The sequence below is a fragment of the Oncorhynchus keta genome, chromosome 28 (assembly GCF_023373465.1).
Source record: "Oncorhynchus keta strain PuntledgeMale-10-30-2019 chromosome 28, Oket_V2, whole genome shotgun sequence".
Classification (NCBI taxonomy): domain Eukaryota; kingdom Metazoa; phylum Chordata; class Actinopteri; order Salmoniformes; family Salmonidae; genus Oncorhynchus; species Oncorhynchus keta.
In genome coordinates this window covers 43922801-43936925 of record NC_068448.1, presented here as the reverse complement: position 1 = coordinate 43936925, position 14125 = coordinate 43922801, and the positions used below count along the sequence as shown (strand labels likewise).

Genomic DNA, 14125 nt, shown 5'->3' with positions numbered 1-14125 from the left:
TAAACCAACAGTGTACCTTGAGGTTTCTGAGAGGTGGGTGTGGCTGTGGGCTGGGGGCGGGGCTTGACTGCGGGCCGGACGTGACATTGTCTGGGAGGGGGCAGGGCTTTCTTTGCCAGCCGCGGGGAACACAGGAAGTCCACCGATCCACACTGGCACTGTAGAGAAGAGGGAGGGAGGTCTGAGAGAGAGAGAGAATATATTAGATTGACTGAGTGGATTACTTCCATTCACACAACATGCAGGAACGCAACCTGTTTGGAAGGTTGCGTTAGATTTAAAAAAGGAGAACCCTTTTGGTTCCAGGTAGAACTCTTTGTGTAAAGGATTCTACCTGGAACCAAAAGGGGTTCTTCAAAGGGTTCTCCTGTTGGGACACCCAAATAACCCTTTTTGGTTCTAGATAGCATCGTTCTTTTCTAAGAGTGCAGTATTAATTTGCGTATAAAGAGACAGCACGAAAGAGTCATGGCTGAGACCAAATACCCAACAGCTTCAGCCCCAGTCCAAACAGACCTGACCGATGCAGTTCTATACAGTCCCAGCCCCAGTCTCCCTGAGTGGTCCAGTGCAGTGTGTTACTGTAACAGTAAGAGGGGAACAAACAACCTTCACCCCAATGCCTTTGTCATGCTGCAGTGAGCAGAAGGAACCAGAGAGGAACCAGAGATGAACCAGAGGAACCAGAGATGGAGCAGAGAGGAACCAGAGATGGAGCAGAGAGGAACCAGATATGGAGCAGAGATGGAGCAGAGAGGAACCAGAGATGGAGCAGAGATGGAGCAGAGATGAACCAGAGAGGAACCAGAGATGGAACAGAGATGAACCAGAGAGGAACCAGAGATGGAGCAGAGAGGATCCAGAGAGGGAGCAGAGATGGAGCAGAGAGGAACCAGAGATGAACCAGAGAGGAACCAGAGAGGAACCAGAGAGGAACCAGAGATGGAGCAGAGAGGGAGCAAAGAGGAACCAGAGAGGGAGCAGAGACGAATCAGAGAGGAACCAGAGATGGAGCAGAGAGGAACCAGAGAGGGAGCAGAGAGGAACCAGAGATGGAGCAGAGAGGAACCAGAGATGGAGCAGAGAGGGAGCAGAGAGGAACCAGAGAGGGGGCAGAGAGGGACAAGAGAGGGAGCAGAGAGGAACCAGAGAGGGAGCAGAGAGTAACCAGAGAGGGAGCAGCGAGGAACCAGAGAGGAACCAGAGATGGAGCAGAGAGGAACCAGAGAGGAACCAGAGATGGAGCAGAGAGGAACCAGAGAGGAACCAGAGATGGAGCAGAGATGAACCAGAGAGGAACCAGATATGGAGCAGAGAGGAACCAGAGAGGAACCAGAGATGGAGCAGAGAGGACCAGAGAGGAACCAGAGAGGGAGCAGAGAGGAACCATAAAGGGAGCAGAGATGAACCAGAGAGGGAGCAGACAGCCCCTGCATCAATCCTGACACCAGGCCAGGGGAGAGAGAGGTGAGGCTTCTGCCTCAATGCGTCTTCAGAAAGCTCTTTGATAGGCCTGCCTATATTTAATACATCTCTATATCCTGATCCTCCATCCATTCAGACTGTCTGGGAGTGATACTGGCCTGTGTATGTGTGTGTCTTACTTTCTCTCTGTATGTCTGTGATATTAGGCTTTTTGAGAAAGTGTGTGTGTGTGTGTGTGTGTGTGTGTTCCTGTAAAAGCGCATCACAACCCACTCAACAGAACTCCAAACACTGGGACAATGAGACCTTTAGCAGCTAGCTAGTTACATCAGGGAATTGTATGTCAGTGAGTCCAATCATCTGATGCCTATAGGGGCTCTGTGAAATCCAGTCAAGTGAATTGAAGTGTGGACTTTGTAATGAGTGCTGTTTTGTGCAATATGTTGGTATGGTCACATAATGTATGGTTTGTGTTTGCATTGAAAGATGGGGAAGTGTGTGTTTACAGTATATACACAGTATACGAGTTTACAGTTTAGCAGACGCTCTTATCCAAAGCGACTTACAGGAGAAATTAGGGTTAAGGACTCATCGGCAGATTTTTCACCGAATTGGCTCTGGGATTCGAACCAGCAATTTTTCGGTTAATGGACGAAAAATGGTGCGTTTTGTGTGTGTGTGTGTGTGTGTGTGTGTGTGTGTGTGTGTGTGTGTGTGTGTGTGTGTGTGTGTGTGTGTGTGTGTGTGTGTGTGTGTGTACTTATGTATTACTGTGCCTATGTGTGTGTTCCTGTGTATTGTATGTGTGTCTATGGGTGTGCGCCTGTGTGTGTGTCTAAGTGCTGCTATGTCTTTGTTCCAAGGGCCCTTATCACAGCCTTTGTTTAGACTGGCTTGTGTGTTATCGGATGTGGTTGTCCATTAGACGTCAACGATAACCCCCGCAGTACATTATGATAATCGCTATGTAAACTAACATCCACACTGCTCTATCTCATGCAGGCTTGGGGGCAGTATCTATTCACGCCACACGCATCTCCAAAGGATTAGTCCGGAGATGGTTGTGAGACCCCTGAGGAGCGCTTCCATGTGTAATTTGCTGTTTTCCAGCCCAGCTCCAGCCTGCAGCTTCAGGCACTGGAGGCAGAGCTCTGTGAGTCGGCAATAAGTCCTGCTACGCTGTCTGCCCCCATGACGCCCTGCTTGAAAGGCTGGCTTTCCCACCCTGTTATACAGTTTTACCAAACCACAGAGGGAGACGGAGAAAGAGACTTTACATGCATCTGTGAAAGACACATTTTCACTTCAGACATAAACAGTATCTGTATTACACAGCCAATAATGTGTGCAGCTGCTGGGTCAATAGATGTACAGTAGCAAATCGTAAAATATATAGCCCAGTTCCAGCTCTCACCTTACCACTGTTGCAACAGAAATGGACTATACACTGTAAACAGGTTACCGTGAATTTGACAGTAATTTACAGGCAGCTGTACATCTACTGTAATATACATACGGTACCAAAGCAAGTACTGTGTAATGACGCACAGTAAAATACTGTATTATATCATGTAAAAAAGCGAATTCTACCGTAATCTGAATTCATGAATGAAATTCATTGAGGGGAGGGGTATGTATTTCACAGTATTTTACAAGGGACGGTGCAAGCAGGATGGCTGCTAGGTAAAGTGTTCACACACTACGGGATATGAATTCATGTATGGTGTTTTATATTACTTGCATTTCTAGAGGCCGTAACAAAGGCTTCCAAACTGGCATTGACATAAGGGGTTAAAAAATACCAAAACGGCATGGCAAAATGTAGTTGCCCCTTCCAATCTGTCCCCTCTACATTTTAAATTGATGGGGCACTTTAACCACATAGAAGTTAAATAGGTACAGAATTCTCACTCACGGGCGCAACAAATATAGCCTCGTACAAGGCATGGCTGAAACTATGTTGATGAGCCAGAAACAACAATACTATGAACCCACTATTGGTCAAAAGGATTTTTCACTCTCCAAGGATACGTTACTGTATTCTGTGGGGTAGAATTACAGTACCATTTGAAATACAGCACTTTCCCCACAATGCACAGTAATTTACAGTATGCTGCAGTAAAACATTTCAGTTCTTTTTACTGTTGATAATACCTAAAATGACCGTATAAATGCCAGTTTCCTGTTACAGTGGTGAGGAAAAAGCATTCTACAGTCTCCGATAGAGGAAAGCTGATTTCCGCCATTCATCAAAAATAATTGGTGTCTTGAACATCGTAAAACAGACTCTGGGATCAGCTTTTCGACACTCGATCCTACCCTTAACCATTAGAGGGATGAAATTAGAGCAAGTGGTTAGGGGCAACATCTATCTACCCTGACGATGTCCAGCTAAACCACTGAGAAAGTCTTTGACTCTAGACACAGGTCGGGTCTTGGGAAAAAAAAAAAAGGGCAATAGCAGACAGACACTAATGAGACCGATGGTGCCATAGGGGTCTGGCATATGGAAACATTCCATAGTCATGGTTACCTAAGACAGTTAAATCTGGCCCGCAGATCAAACATCCTAACAGTAAACTGGAACTTGATGACACAGCACCGAGAGAGGAACTACATCTACTTAACTCAACTCTACATAACACTCAACTCACCTTTATACAACTCTATACAACTTCATACCACTGTATACAACTCTACACAACTAACCAACTCTACACAACACTCACAACTCTACACAACACTCACAATTATACTACGCCTCTGTACGATACTGAAAACTCAAACGTTTCCAAAGGTCTTAAAGACTAAAGGTTGTTCAGTTGAACAACGACCTAAATCTGATAGCCAGACTGTGCTTATTTTAAGAGTGTCAAAGACAAGAAAAGACAAGAACAAGAAAGAAAAAGCTACCGTCTCGTTGAATATTCTGCCTTTCCTTAGACACCAAGAATCCAGGGAACCATTTCAATAGGAAAATCCAACACACCTTCCTTGGCCAACAAGGTAACTCACATTCTCCCAGTGTGTGTGAGTTTGTGTGTGTGTGTGTGTGTGTGTGTGTGTGTGTGTGTGTGTATAAGACCGGAAAGCTCTCTGTGCCAGCTCCCTGCACACACACACCCTGGAGCAAAAACTAAAACTCAGTCCTGCATAACACACATCTGTAGTTAGGTGTGCTTTAGTCTAACTGCACCTGCCAAACCTGCCTTATACACACCTGTCCCCGTGCCCAGCTGTCGTGTGTGTATGTGTGTGTGTGTGTGTGTGTGTGTGTGTGTGTGTGTGTGTGTGTGTGTGTGTGTGTGTGTGTGTGTGTGTGTGTGTGTGTGTGTGTGTGTGTGTGTGTGTGTGTGTGTGTGTGTGTGTGTGTGTGTGTGTGTGTGTGTGTGTTCACACACACACACACATTTATTTCGTAAACTGAAATAAAATCATTAACAAAACCATCATGAATTATGTTCAGTTTCAGTGTTTTGTTCTTCTAAACTTTGGGCAAAAATGTAATGGGGGTTTCAATGGGCAATCCAAATCAGGTCTGACAGCTAACTGAAACTAAACAGAATTTCTAATCAAATATAAAAATGGATATAAAAACAAAAAACAAATATAAAAACACAAAACTATAATAACCTTGATCAGAACATAGCAAACAACTACAGGACAAACAGGCACTAAACAATGTTTGACACAAACCGAGTAAAGTAATACATTTGCTCACAGAGGGAGAGATGAGATTAACATTCTGTAATTATGAGAATCCATTTAAACGCAATTTAATAAACACACACGAGAGAATAGAGAAGTGGATTTCCTCTTCTAAACTCCAATCATGATGAGGAACATGAGAAATACAACAATTTGCTTCCAAGGACAACCATCGCCACGGTGCTCTGGGAAGCAGCGGGTTGCCAGGACGACCTGACTTCGAAGGCCAACTCATCAATGACCATACACCATCATTATGGACAGGCAAAGGACTGCGTCTTTGAGGCAAGCTGTTGCCTGTTCCTTGAGAGTGGAGATGGTGATGTCATCGCCACACACTCTAGTCAGAAGAGAACAGGAGAGAGTGAGACGGACTCAGAGAGAACAGAACAACACTAGAGAGAGCAGTAAACGGAAAGACAGCAGTACTGCTAGCGCTAAGACAGTGGAAAGGTAGTGTGTGTTCGGATACACTGAGTTATTCTGATACTCTAAAGTCATTTGGACTGCGGATATGGAAGCATAAAGGCATCGTGTGTGTATTGTGTGTGTGTGTGTGTGTGTGTGTGTGTGTGAGACCTTGGTCTCAGTCTGAAATAAAGGTATGGTAATTTATACTACTGCAGAGAGTAGCGAGAGTGGAGAGGGCGGCATTTAAATAAATAAAAAATATATATCCTTGGCCATTCAGACTTGACCTCTAATGACAATCCTTACCCATCTCCTGCATGCACATGTACACACACATGCACTGAGAAGTACATACACACACAATATTCCCTCTTCCCCTCCCCCTTTCTCTCGCTGAACATTGAATGTTGACACACACACACACACACACACACACACACACACACACACACACACACACACACACACACACACACACACACACTGCTGCCAATCACTGCCAGGCCTGAGGCGACCCTGTTGGAGTTGTTTATTACCCACCATCCCTAGAGTAAAGTCTTCCTGCCCCAGTGCTGTCTGGGAGATGGATCACTTCCAACGTGGGAGTCTCGTCTCAGTCCGTCAGTCACCACTCCCCCACACCTGATCCCCCCCCCTTCAAGCCCCATCTCCCAATCACACAGCTACCCCCACACCTACCAGCACTCTGACTCGACAGACTGGAACAGACTCTCCTTTGCATAGAGTTGATCAGGCTTGTCCCAACCCTCTTCAATGGATGTCCTCTCTCTCCATACATCTCTCTCAATCCATCTCTCTTTCCTTTCTGCAACTCTGTTGCTGGACATTGTAGGGATCTGGAACACGCTGGAAAACACATGGAAATACACACACAGAGACATACACGTCAATACAGAGCATCCCAAACAAGCTCAATAGGTGACATGACTGGGGAGCATGCAGGCCATGGAATAACTGGGACATTCTCAAGAATTGTGTGAAGATCCTTGCTACATGCGGCCTTGTATTATCATGCTGAAACACAAGGTGATGGTGGAGCAAGAATGGCACAACAATGGGCCTCAGGATCAGAGTGTATCTGTGCATGGTTACACGTGGTCTGTGGTTGTGAGGCCGGTTCGACCTACTGCCAAATTCTCTAAAACAACGTTGGAGGTGGCTTATGGTAGAGAAATGAACATCTCTGGCAACAGCTCTGGTGTACAGTCCTGCAGTCAGCATGCCAATTACACACTCCCATCAAAACTTGGGACATCTGTTACATTGTGTTGTGTGACAAAACTGCAAATTTCAGTGGCCTGTTATTGTCCACAGCACAAAGTGCACCTGTGTAATTATTATGCTGTTTAATCAGCTTCTTGATATTCCACACCTGTCAGGGAGATGGATTATCTTGGCAAAGGAGAAATGCTCACCAACAGGGATGCAAACACATTTGTGCACACATTTTTGAGAAATAAGCTTTTTTGTGAGTATGGAACATTTCTGGGATCTTTTATTTCAGCTCATGAAACATGGGACCGACACTTTACATGTTGCGTCTATGTTTTTGTACTGTACTGCTTAGAACTAAAGGACAGTATTCATATTTGCTAACTAGAGCAGATCTCTACAGCTCTAACAGCTAAAAAAAAAGGGATCCCTATTTTCTACACAGGGGAAAGGCTCAACAGTGGAAATGCAGTAAAACAGCTGTTCTAGGGACACAAGGTATATATAATAGAGGTTAGAGCTCTTCCCAATCGATGGCAACTCAGCAGATTTCTCAGTCAGGTACAGTAGGCTACAGTACATTAGAGTGATACTGCAGCGTGCCTAGTTCAATCTGTGGATAATCCATACACATACAGAGGGATAAGGATCTCATCCAATCACACAGGCAAAAGTACAGTAACAGCTGGCCTCCCTCATTCAGATTACTACTCTACTACTACACATCCATTCATTTATCTCCTCCTATCTGTTTGATTTAACCAGACAACATCAGACAGCGCCTCTCTCAGACATGTAGACCTAAAACCAGGCAGCGTTTCTCCTAGGAAAGAGCCATGCCTCAAAGCCTCCATGGTAATCATGGCTCCCCAAGCTACGCTACAGACGGAAAGGGAACGGGGTAAGAGAGAGGGATCAGGGATAAGTCATCCTGCTCCTGCCCCTGTCAGTCCTAAATCAGGTCAGTGGGCACAGCAGTAGAGTGAATCAACCCAGCTCACACACTAAGTAGGAGTATTTCACCAGCTCCCAAAGATTAAGACGGAAGGATTTTGGGGGGGATGAGAAAGAGGATAGAGGATGAGACAGAAGGAAGGGGGGAGAGAAAGAAATAGAGAGTATGTTTAGAAGGGAGAACAAGGGAAGTGATAGAGGAGAACATTCAAGGGAGCCAAGCTGTAGTTATTAGAGAGGTCTAAATGACATGTGGACAATAATAAGCAAAGAGAGTGCTGACACGCACACACACACACACACACACACACACAGTAAGCAGTATGTAGGGTGCAGGCAGACAAAAAGCTAGCACCAACAGGGCCTGATGAGTTAATGCCAGAGAGACATCCTGCCTGTGGAGTCGGAGGCTAAATGAAGCAATGCCAGAGTGAATATGCTCTGGAGCAGGGGAAACCAGTGGAACAGGGCATTGTCATGGCAACAGGCCAGTTGATCCATATTGGTAAGATAGCAGGTGGGTCAGGGAGACTGGGACTACTACCACAGCTGCCCAGTTTCACACTTAGCCTATATATACACTGTTCATTTTCAGCAGGCACTTTTTCAAAAGGACTACATACTCTGAAAACCATGCCTAAACCGTCTGAGCTGACCGGAAGCCAACACTTCTACCCAAAGGTGTGTAGAAATCAAGTTTATCTGTTTGCCCTTTAATGAGCAGTCCAGTCCTCTTCTCCTTCACACCTCTACAGGAGAGCAGTGTGGCGTGCAGACACCAGGTACTACGACAGAGCACTCTGTCAAACCAGTAACACACAGCCTCACACGCATGCACACACATGTACACAGGCAAACCGCAAGGGGGAGAAACGTCTCAGGGGGAGAAAGTGTAAACATAAAGCCCCGAGTCAGCGTACTGTTCATGTCGTGTGGTGTACAGGAGAGGTCAGATGTATGGGAGGATACAGATCCACTGTGGTGAGCTGATCCTCGTCAACAATGGCTAAAGTGCAACACAGCAGCCGAACATACTCACCAAACACACTTGTACCATACGTGATGTAATATCAGAGCACTTAGAAGGTTACGGTGAGTCCACTGTTGCTTCCACTAACTGAGGATGTTAAGAGAAAAAGAGTGGGTGGTTGAACACAGAGCTGAATCATCATGCATGCTGCTCACCAACCATGACGGATGGATATTACTGGGACTGGAAAACAAGCCCTTTATCTTCGGCTGGATTACTTTCTTATGTTCTAAAATACATGTTACCAAGACAAATAGGATTGCTCATGTTCTGAATCGTTCAGCTGAGTTCTTTCTCTAACACATCATTAACATGACATCCAAAAAGTCCGATTTCGTAACCCCGTACATCCCATAATAAGCACCAAGCTTTGTCTACAGAGCGGTGTGCTTTCTCGAAGCGACTTTCGAGGATTTGACACGCTGTGGTGGTTATCTGAAAGGTTGTTGACACGTGGGTCGCAAGAAGTTCAATTAACCTGACACGAACGGAATAAAATGAGCTCAGTGCTCTGTGTCATTTCGCAAAACACGCTTGTTGTGATAAATCTTCAAAATAAGAGCAGGAACTTCGCGTACCAAAATGTCATGTCTTCAAAATCGATATCTATCGATATCGTTTTGTGCTCCGGATTCGAGAAGAAAGATGACGAATTCAACGGCCGGACCTGGCGTCTGGTATAATGCATTTAGACAGAGAGTTAGGTTAAGTTGACTGCACAAATGGATTGATTGCACAAATCAGTTGACTACATGTGTGGGTAGGATGTGGGGTATGCAGACCCGCAAACCACTTTGGCCACTCATGATGCGTTCAGATTTTTTTGTGGCCCTCACCCCCATCAAAGCTGCCCCATCACTGATCTCCAGCTACTCAGACAGACACACATCCTCTCATCGGAAAAGAGACCACACACATACAGTAGCTGGTTGAAAACGACAGTCCCACCCTGACCACTGTCACTAGGGGGTGTTGGTTGCACTACAGTAAACATGAGTCATGGCCCTACCAACAACTAGCCTACTATAAAGAGATTTAACTTGGTATTCCTTGATTATGTAGATTCTGAGACTTGATTCCCTCTAGATTACAGGTCAATACACTGTCTGCTATCTTCTACTGACTAAAGGCTTCTGATGTGTGAAAGTAGTGATTATCTTAATTAATATTGACTGTTCTGATTTCACCAATCACTATGACGGACAGGAACGGCTTACTGAATGACCAGCAGGTGACAGCATGATTGATTAATTGATGATTTTAAATGTGATTTTGAATGTTAATTGTTATGTATTAAAGTCCACCCCCATATTCCCGCACCCAATGCTACTGGTTACACACGTACAAATGCCAGCACAAACACGCTGAACACACACACTCTCAGCTCAGTGTGGGTCCACTACTACTCATTGCTTCTGCAGGTAAGCCACATCCTCTAAGATGTCAAGCACTAAACTGAGAGAGACCACAACATTCCTGTGACACGTAACTCATTACATTCCCACGGAAACATTTTACATCTCTTACTAACAGTCCCACCGCTACCACAAAATAACATTCTACCGAGACCAAAAACATAGCCCTACAAAAGCAAACATTTCCCACCGCTACCACACAATAACATTCTACCGAGACCAAAAACATAGCCCTACAAAAGCAAACATTTCACACACCGCCCCCAAAAAACACACACTCCACACTTACAACAACCTAGACACCTCTCACTGCCGCAAAATAACATTTCACTCAAACCCTAAATTCTCTCCCACACTGTAATTTACTGGCTATGTAACAGTACAGACAGTAGGGAGAGAGAAACACCCTGTGTGCTTGTGTGTGTGTAGTACAGCCTGCAGTATCACTTGGAGACAGTTTATCAAGAGACCAGCAGCAGGAAGTGGCATTTAAAGAGTCAGTGTGTGTGTGTGTGTGTGTGTGTGTGTGTGTGTGTGTGTGTGTGTGTGTGTGTGTGTGTGTGTGTGTGTGTGTGTGTGTGTGTGTGTGTGTGTGTGTGTGTGTGTGTGTGTGTGTGTTTATTTAGTGTGGTTTGCTATCACTGACAGGGAGGGATGAGACCAGCTTCCCCCTCATCCTCACCCCTAACCTCTCTCCAGCCTGGCTTCATACCCCTCCTCCCTCTCTTTTCCTTCACACGTGTGGTGTGGTCCTCCGTAGGACCGGACGGGTGTGTGCCTGTAGAGGGGAGTGACACCCTGTTTGTTGACAGTCAGAGTGGTCCTGTGGGGGAAGATAGATACAGTACTGCCTGGGTCTGGGGTTGGGATTGGGGTATCGCCCAGGACAGGACAAGCCGTGTCCAGACCACACCAGTACACTGATGGAAGGGGATGAGAGGAGTGGAGATGGAGGAGAGAGAGGTGAAAGGGGTGTGGACAGAACAGAAGAGACCAGGGAGAGGATGTGTGCTAGAGGTGGGATAGGTGGAGAAAAGAGAAATGGAGGTGAGAGAAGAGGAGATGGAAGGGGTGAGGGTGGGTGTGCTGAGGGCATGACAGGGGGTGACACCCCCCACTGATCTCCTGTGCTGATACACAGACTCTACCCAACAAACAGACAACTGCACATTAACTGGGCTTTAGTATCTTAATCTGACGTCAGTACCTGTTTTATAGAGTCACTCAGGGTTTTGGGCCTCAAAATGGCAGCGTCAGCTTGGAAACGTTCCAAACTTTGAAGAGCTCTCGCCAATCATGCTCCTGTTTTCAAAACTATGTGGGGAATAATATGTGAGACTCAGGACTCGGAGAGAAAGGTTTAACATTTCATGTGACTCTTGTACTTGAAACAATAACAAAACGGGACATGGTCATGTGATATCCCTGGAAAAGACAACAACTGCTGACCTTCTCTCAAAACACCTCAAACAGTCTTCAGCAGAGCCTCCCATCAAAAAAAGAGTAATGTTGTGTTGCTACCATGCTGTGTTGTCATGTGTTGCTGCCATGCTATGTTGTTGTCTTATAGGTCTCTCTTTATGTAGTGTTGTGGTGTCTCGCTTGTCGTGATGTGATTTTGTCCTATATTTTCATTTTATTTTGTATTTTTAATCCCAGCTCCTGTCCCCGCAGAAAGCCTTTTGGTAGGCCGTCATTGTAAATCAGAATTAGTTCTTAACTGACTTGCCTACTTAAACAAAGGTTAAATAAAAACAACATCAATTTTTAAAAATCCCTCAGTTCATCTTGATAGCTAGCAAACACACACACAAACACAGTGGAGAGTGGGAAAACGTGGCCTTGGTTATAGAGCACAGAGTGTTGCTCTGCTATAGGGGGAAACTCTGGAGCCATTAGAGAGGAAATAAGGTCCTTTATTACCCTGTCTACTCTACACCTGAGGCATGTTAGCAAGCCCACAGGAGACATGCCACTTTCCTGTTCACTCAGTTAAATCATGTAAACTGGCCAGGCCAGTGGGCTCTTAATGAGAGGGCTGTCACCAGGGCCTGTTCTTGCCTCTCTGGCGCCCAAGGCAAGACCAAAAAATGCTGCCACCGCAAAACTAAAATAGTCCCAGTAAGCCAAATGACTTTGAAAAAACATCTAAAAGATACGTTTTCCAGACTTTGAAGTTAGGTTAAATTTAGGTTCGGGATGAACGGTGAAAGGACGTATTTTCTGAACGTATAAAATACACATCCTCCAGGATGTTGAAAAGGCACCAAAGATGTTGAAAAATATGTATTTTCCAGACTTTGAAATCAGGTTCATTTTTGGTTCTGAATTAAAGTTGAAAATACTTATTTTTTTCCAGAGGTTGAAAATATGTTTTTTCTGGACGTTGAAATTAGGTTTATTTTTTGTTCTGAACGAAAGTTGAAAATACGTCATTTATAGACGTCTATGTTGGACTGGTCCAGACCGGACCAAATCTGAACCAAACATAGACATCTATGATAATTTCAGATTTGGTTCGGACCGTGACAAAAATGTGGATATGAAAATCAAGGCAGGTATGGGCTACACCAAAAAAAGATGTCCAAAAGGCATCAGCATCTGTCCGTGCTTACTGAGGTGTAGCCTGAAATAGAGTTTTATGAACACCCATCTACGTGATAAGCCTACTGTTTGTAAAACACCAAAAAAAGACGTCCCAAGGACGTTGGCTCCTGCTTACTGAAGTGTAGCCTTCCATGTCAGCCAGCAATGGAATGTTATGAATGACCATCCATGTGGTAGGCCCACCATTTGTAAAACAGGCTATTGAACTGACTTTATTAGTCCTGATTCCTGTGACCAATTCAATCTGGCTATTTAAGCTCTGAATATCAGCTACACAATTATTGGGGGAGATATCGTGAGCCTATTTACAATGTGTTTACACAGCAGGAAATGCAGGAGTATTTTATTTTTCGCTATGATCAGCTTGTCAAAAATCACTGAATCACGAAAACAATTGTAATTGACTCCGCATGTTAATTTTGTTGATTGGGCGCGATTTAGCTTAGCCTATTTGAGCGGAAAAACCTGCATGGATGATGTAGAAAGTGTCGATCTAAATAAATTGTCATACATTTTATCTCCAGCCTGTAAGCCACATATTATTTTTTACCATATCCTGTATCATCTACATGATTTATGTTTCATGTTTTTTTGTTTAGGGAACATTGGTGGAGCACCACAGCGATGCATCTCTCCAACAGAATCCTGAAAAGGTGTGCTGGGAATGGACAAGCAAAATATTTTGCCTTTGACAAAGTGGGCACTGCTTATCACAGGGCGGCATCAGGTGTATAAAATTCAAGCACACTGCCATGCAATCTCCATAGACAAACGTTGGCAGTAGAATGGCCTTACTGTAGAGCTCAGTGACGTTCAACGTGGCACCGTCATAGGATGCCACCTTTCCATCAAGACAGTTTGTGAAATGTTTGACCTGCTAGAGCTGCCCCGATCAACTGTAAGTGCTGTTATTATGAAATGGAAAGGTCTAGGAGCAACAACGGCTCAGTCGCAAAGTGGTAGGCCACACAAGCTCACAGAATGGGACCGCTGAGTGCTGAAGCGCATTAAAAATTGCCTGTCCTCAATAGCAACACTCACTACTGAGTTCCAAACTGCCTCTGGAAGAAACGTCAGCACTGTTTGTCGGAAGCTTCAGTAAATGGGTCTCCATGGCCGAGCAGCCGCACATAAGCCGAAGATCACCATGCACAATGCCAAGCGTTGGCTGGAGTGGTGTAAAGCTCGCCGCCATTGGACTCTGGAGCAGTGGCAAGTACAAATGGCAAGTCTAAATGTGCAAGGAAGGCAAAATGAAAGTGCAAGGAGGCATGCAACTGAAATGCAGGGATAGCAGCAATGAGGTTACCGAGGTAGACATGTACAACTGAATAATGTCCTT

The 14125-nt window shown here is 45.0% G+C and overlaps 1 protein-coding gene across 3 annotated transcripts in view; it reads right to left on the bottom strand.

Moving 5' to 3' along the window:
• LOC118361413 (FYVE, RhoGEF and PH domain-containing protein 3-like) overlaps window positions 1-14125 on the bottom strand; it is a 93452-nt gene that overhangs the window by 24937 nt on the left and 54390 nt on the right. For 2 of the 3 annotated variants that reach the window (XM_035741322.2, XM_035741321.2), the window contains exon 2: window positions 17-181. In XM_035741322.2, the coding sequence (XP_035597215.1) occupies window positions 17-181 (165 nt within the window). Of the gene's footprint in view, window positions 1-16; window positions 182-4338; window positions 4486-14125 lie in introns of those variants that run through there. The other variant, XM_035741324.2, reaches the window with a different exon arrangement.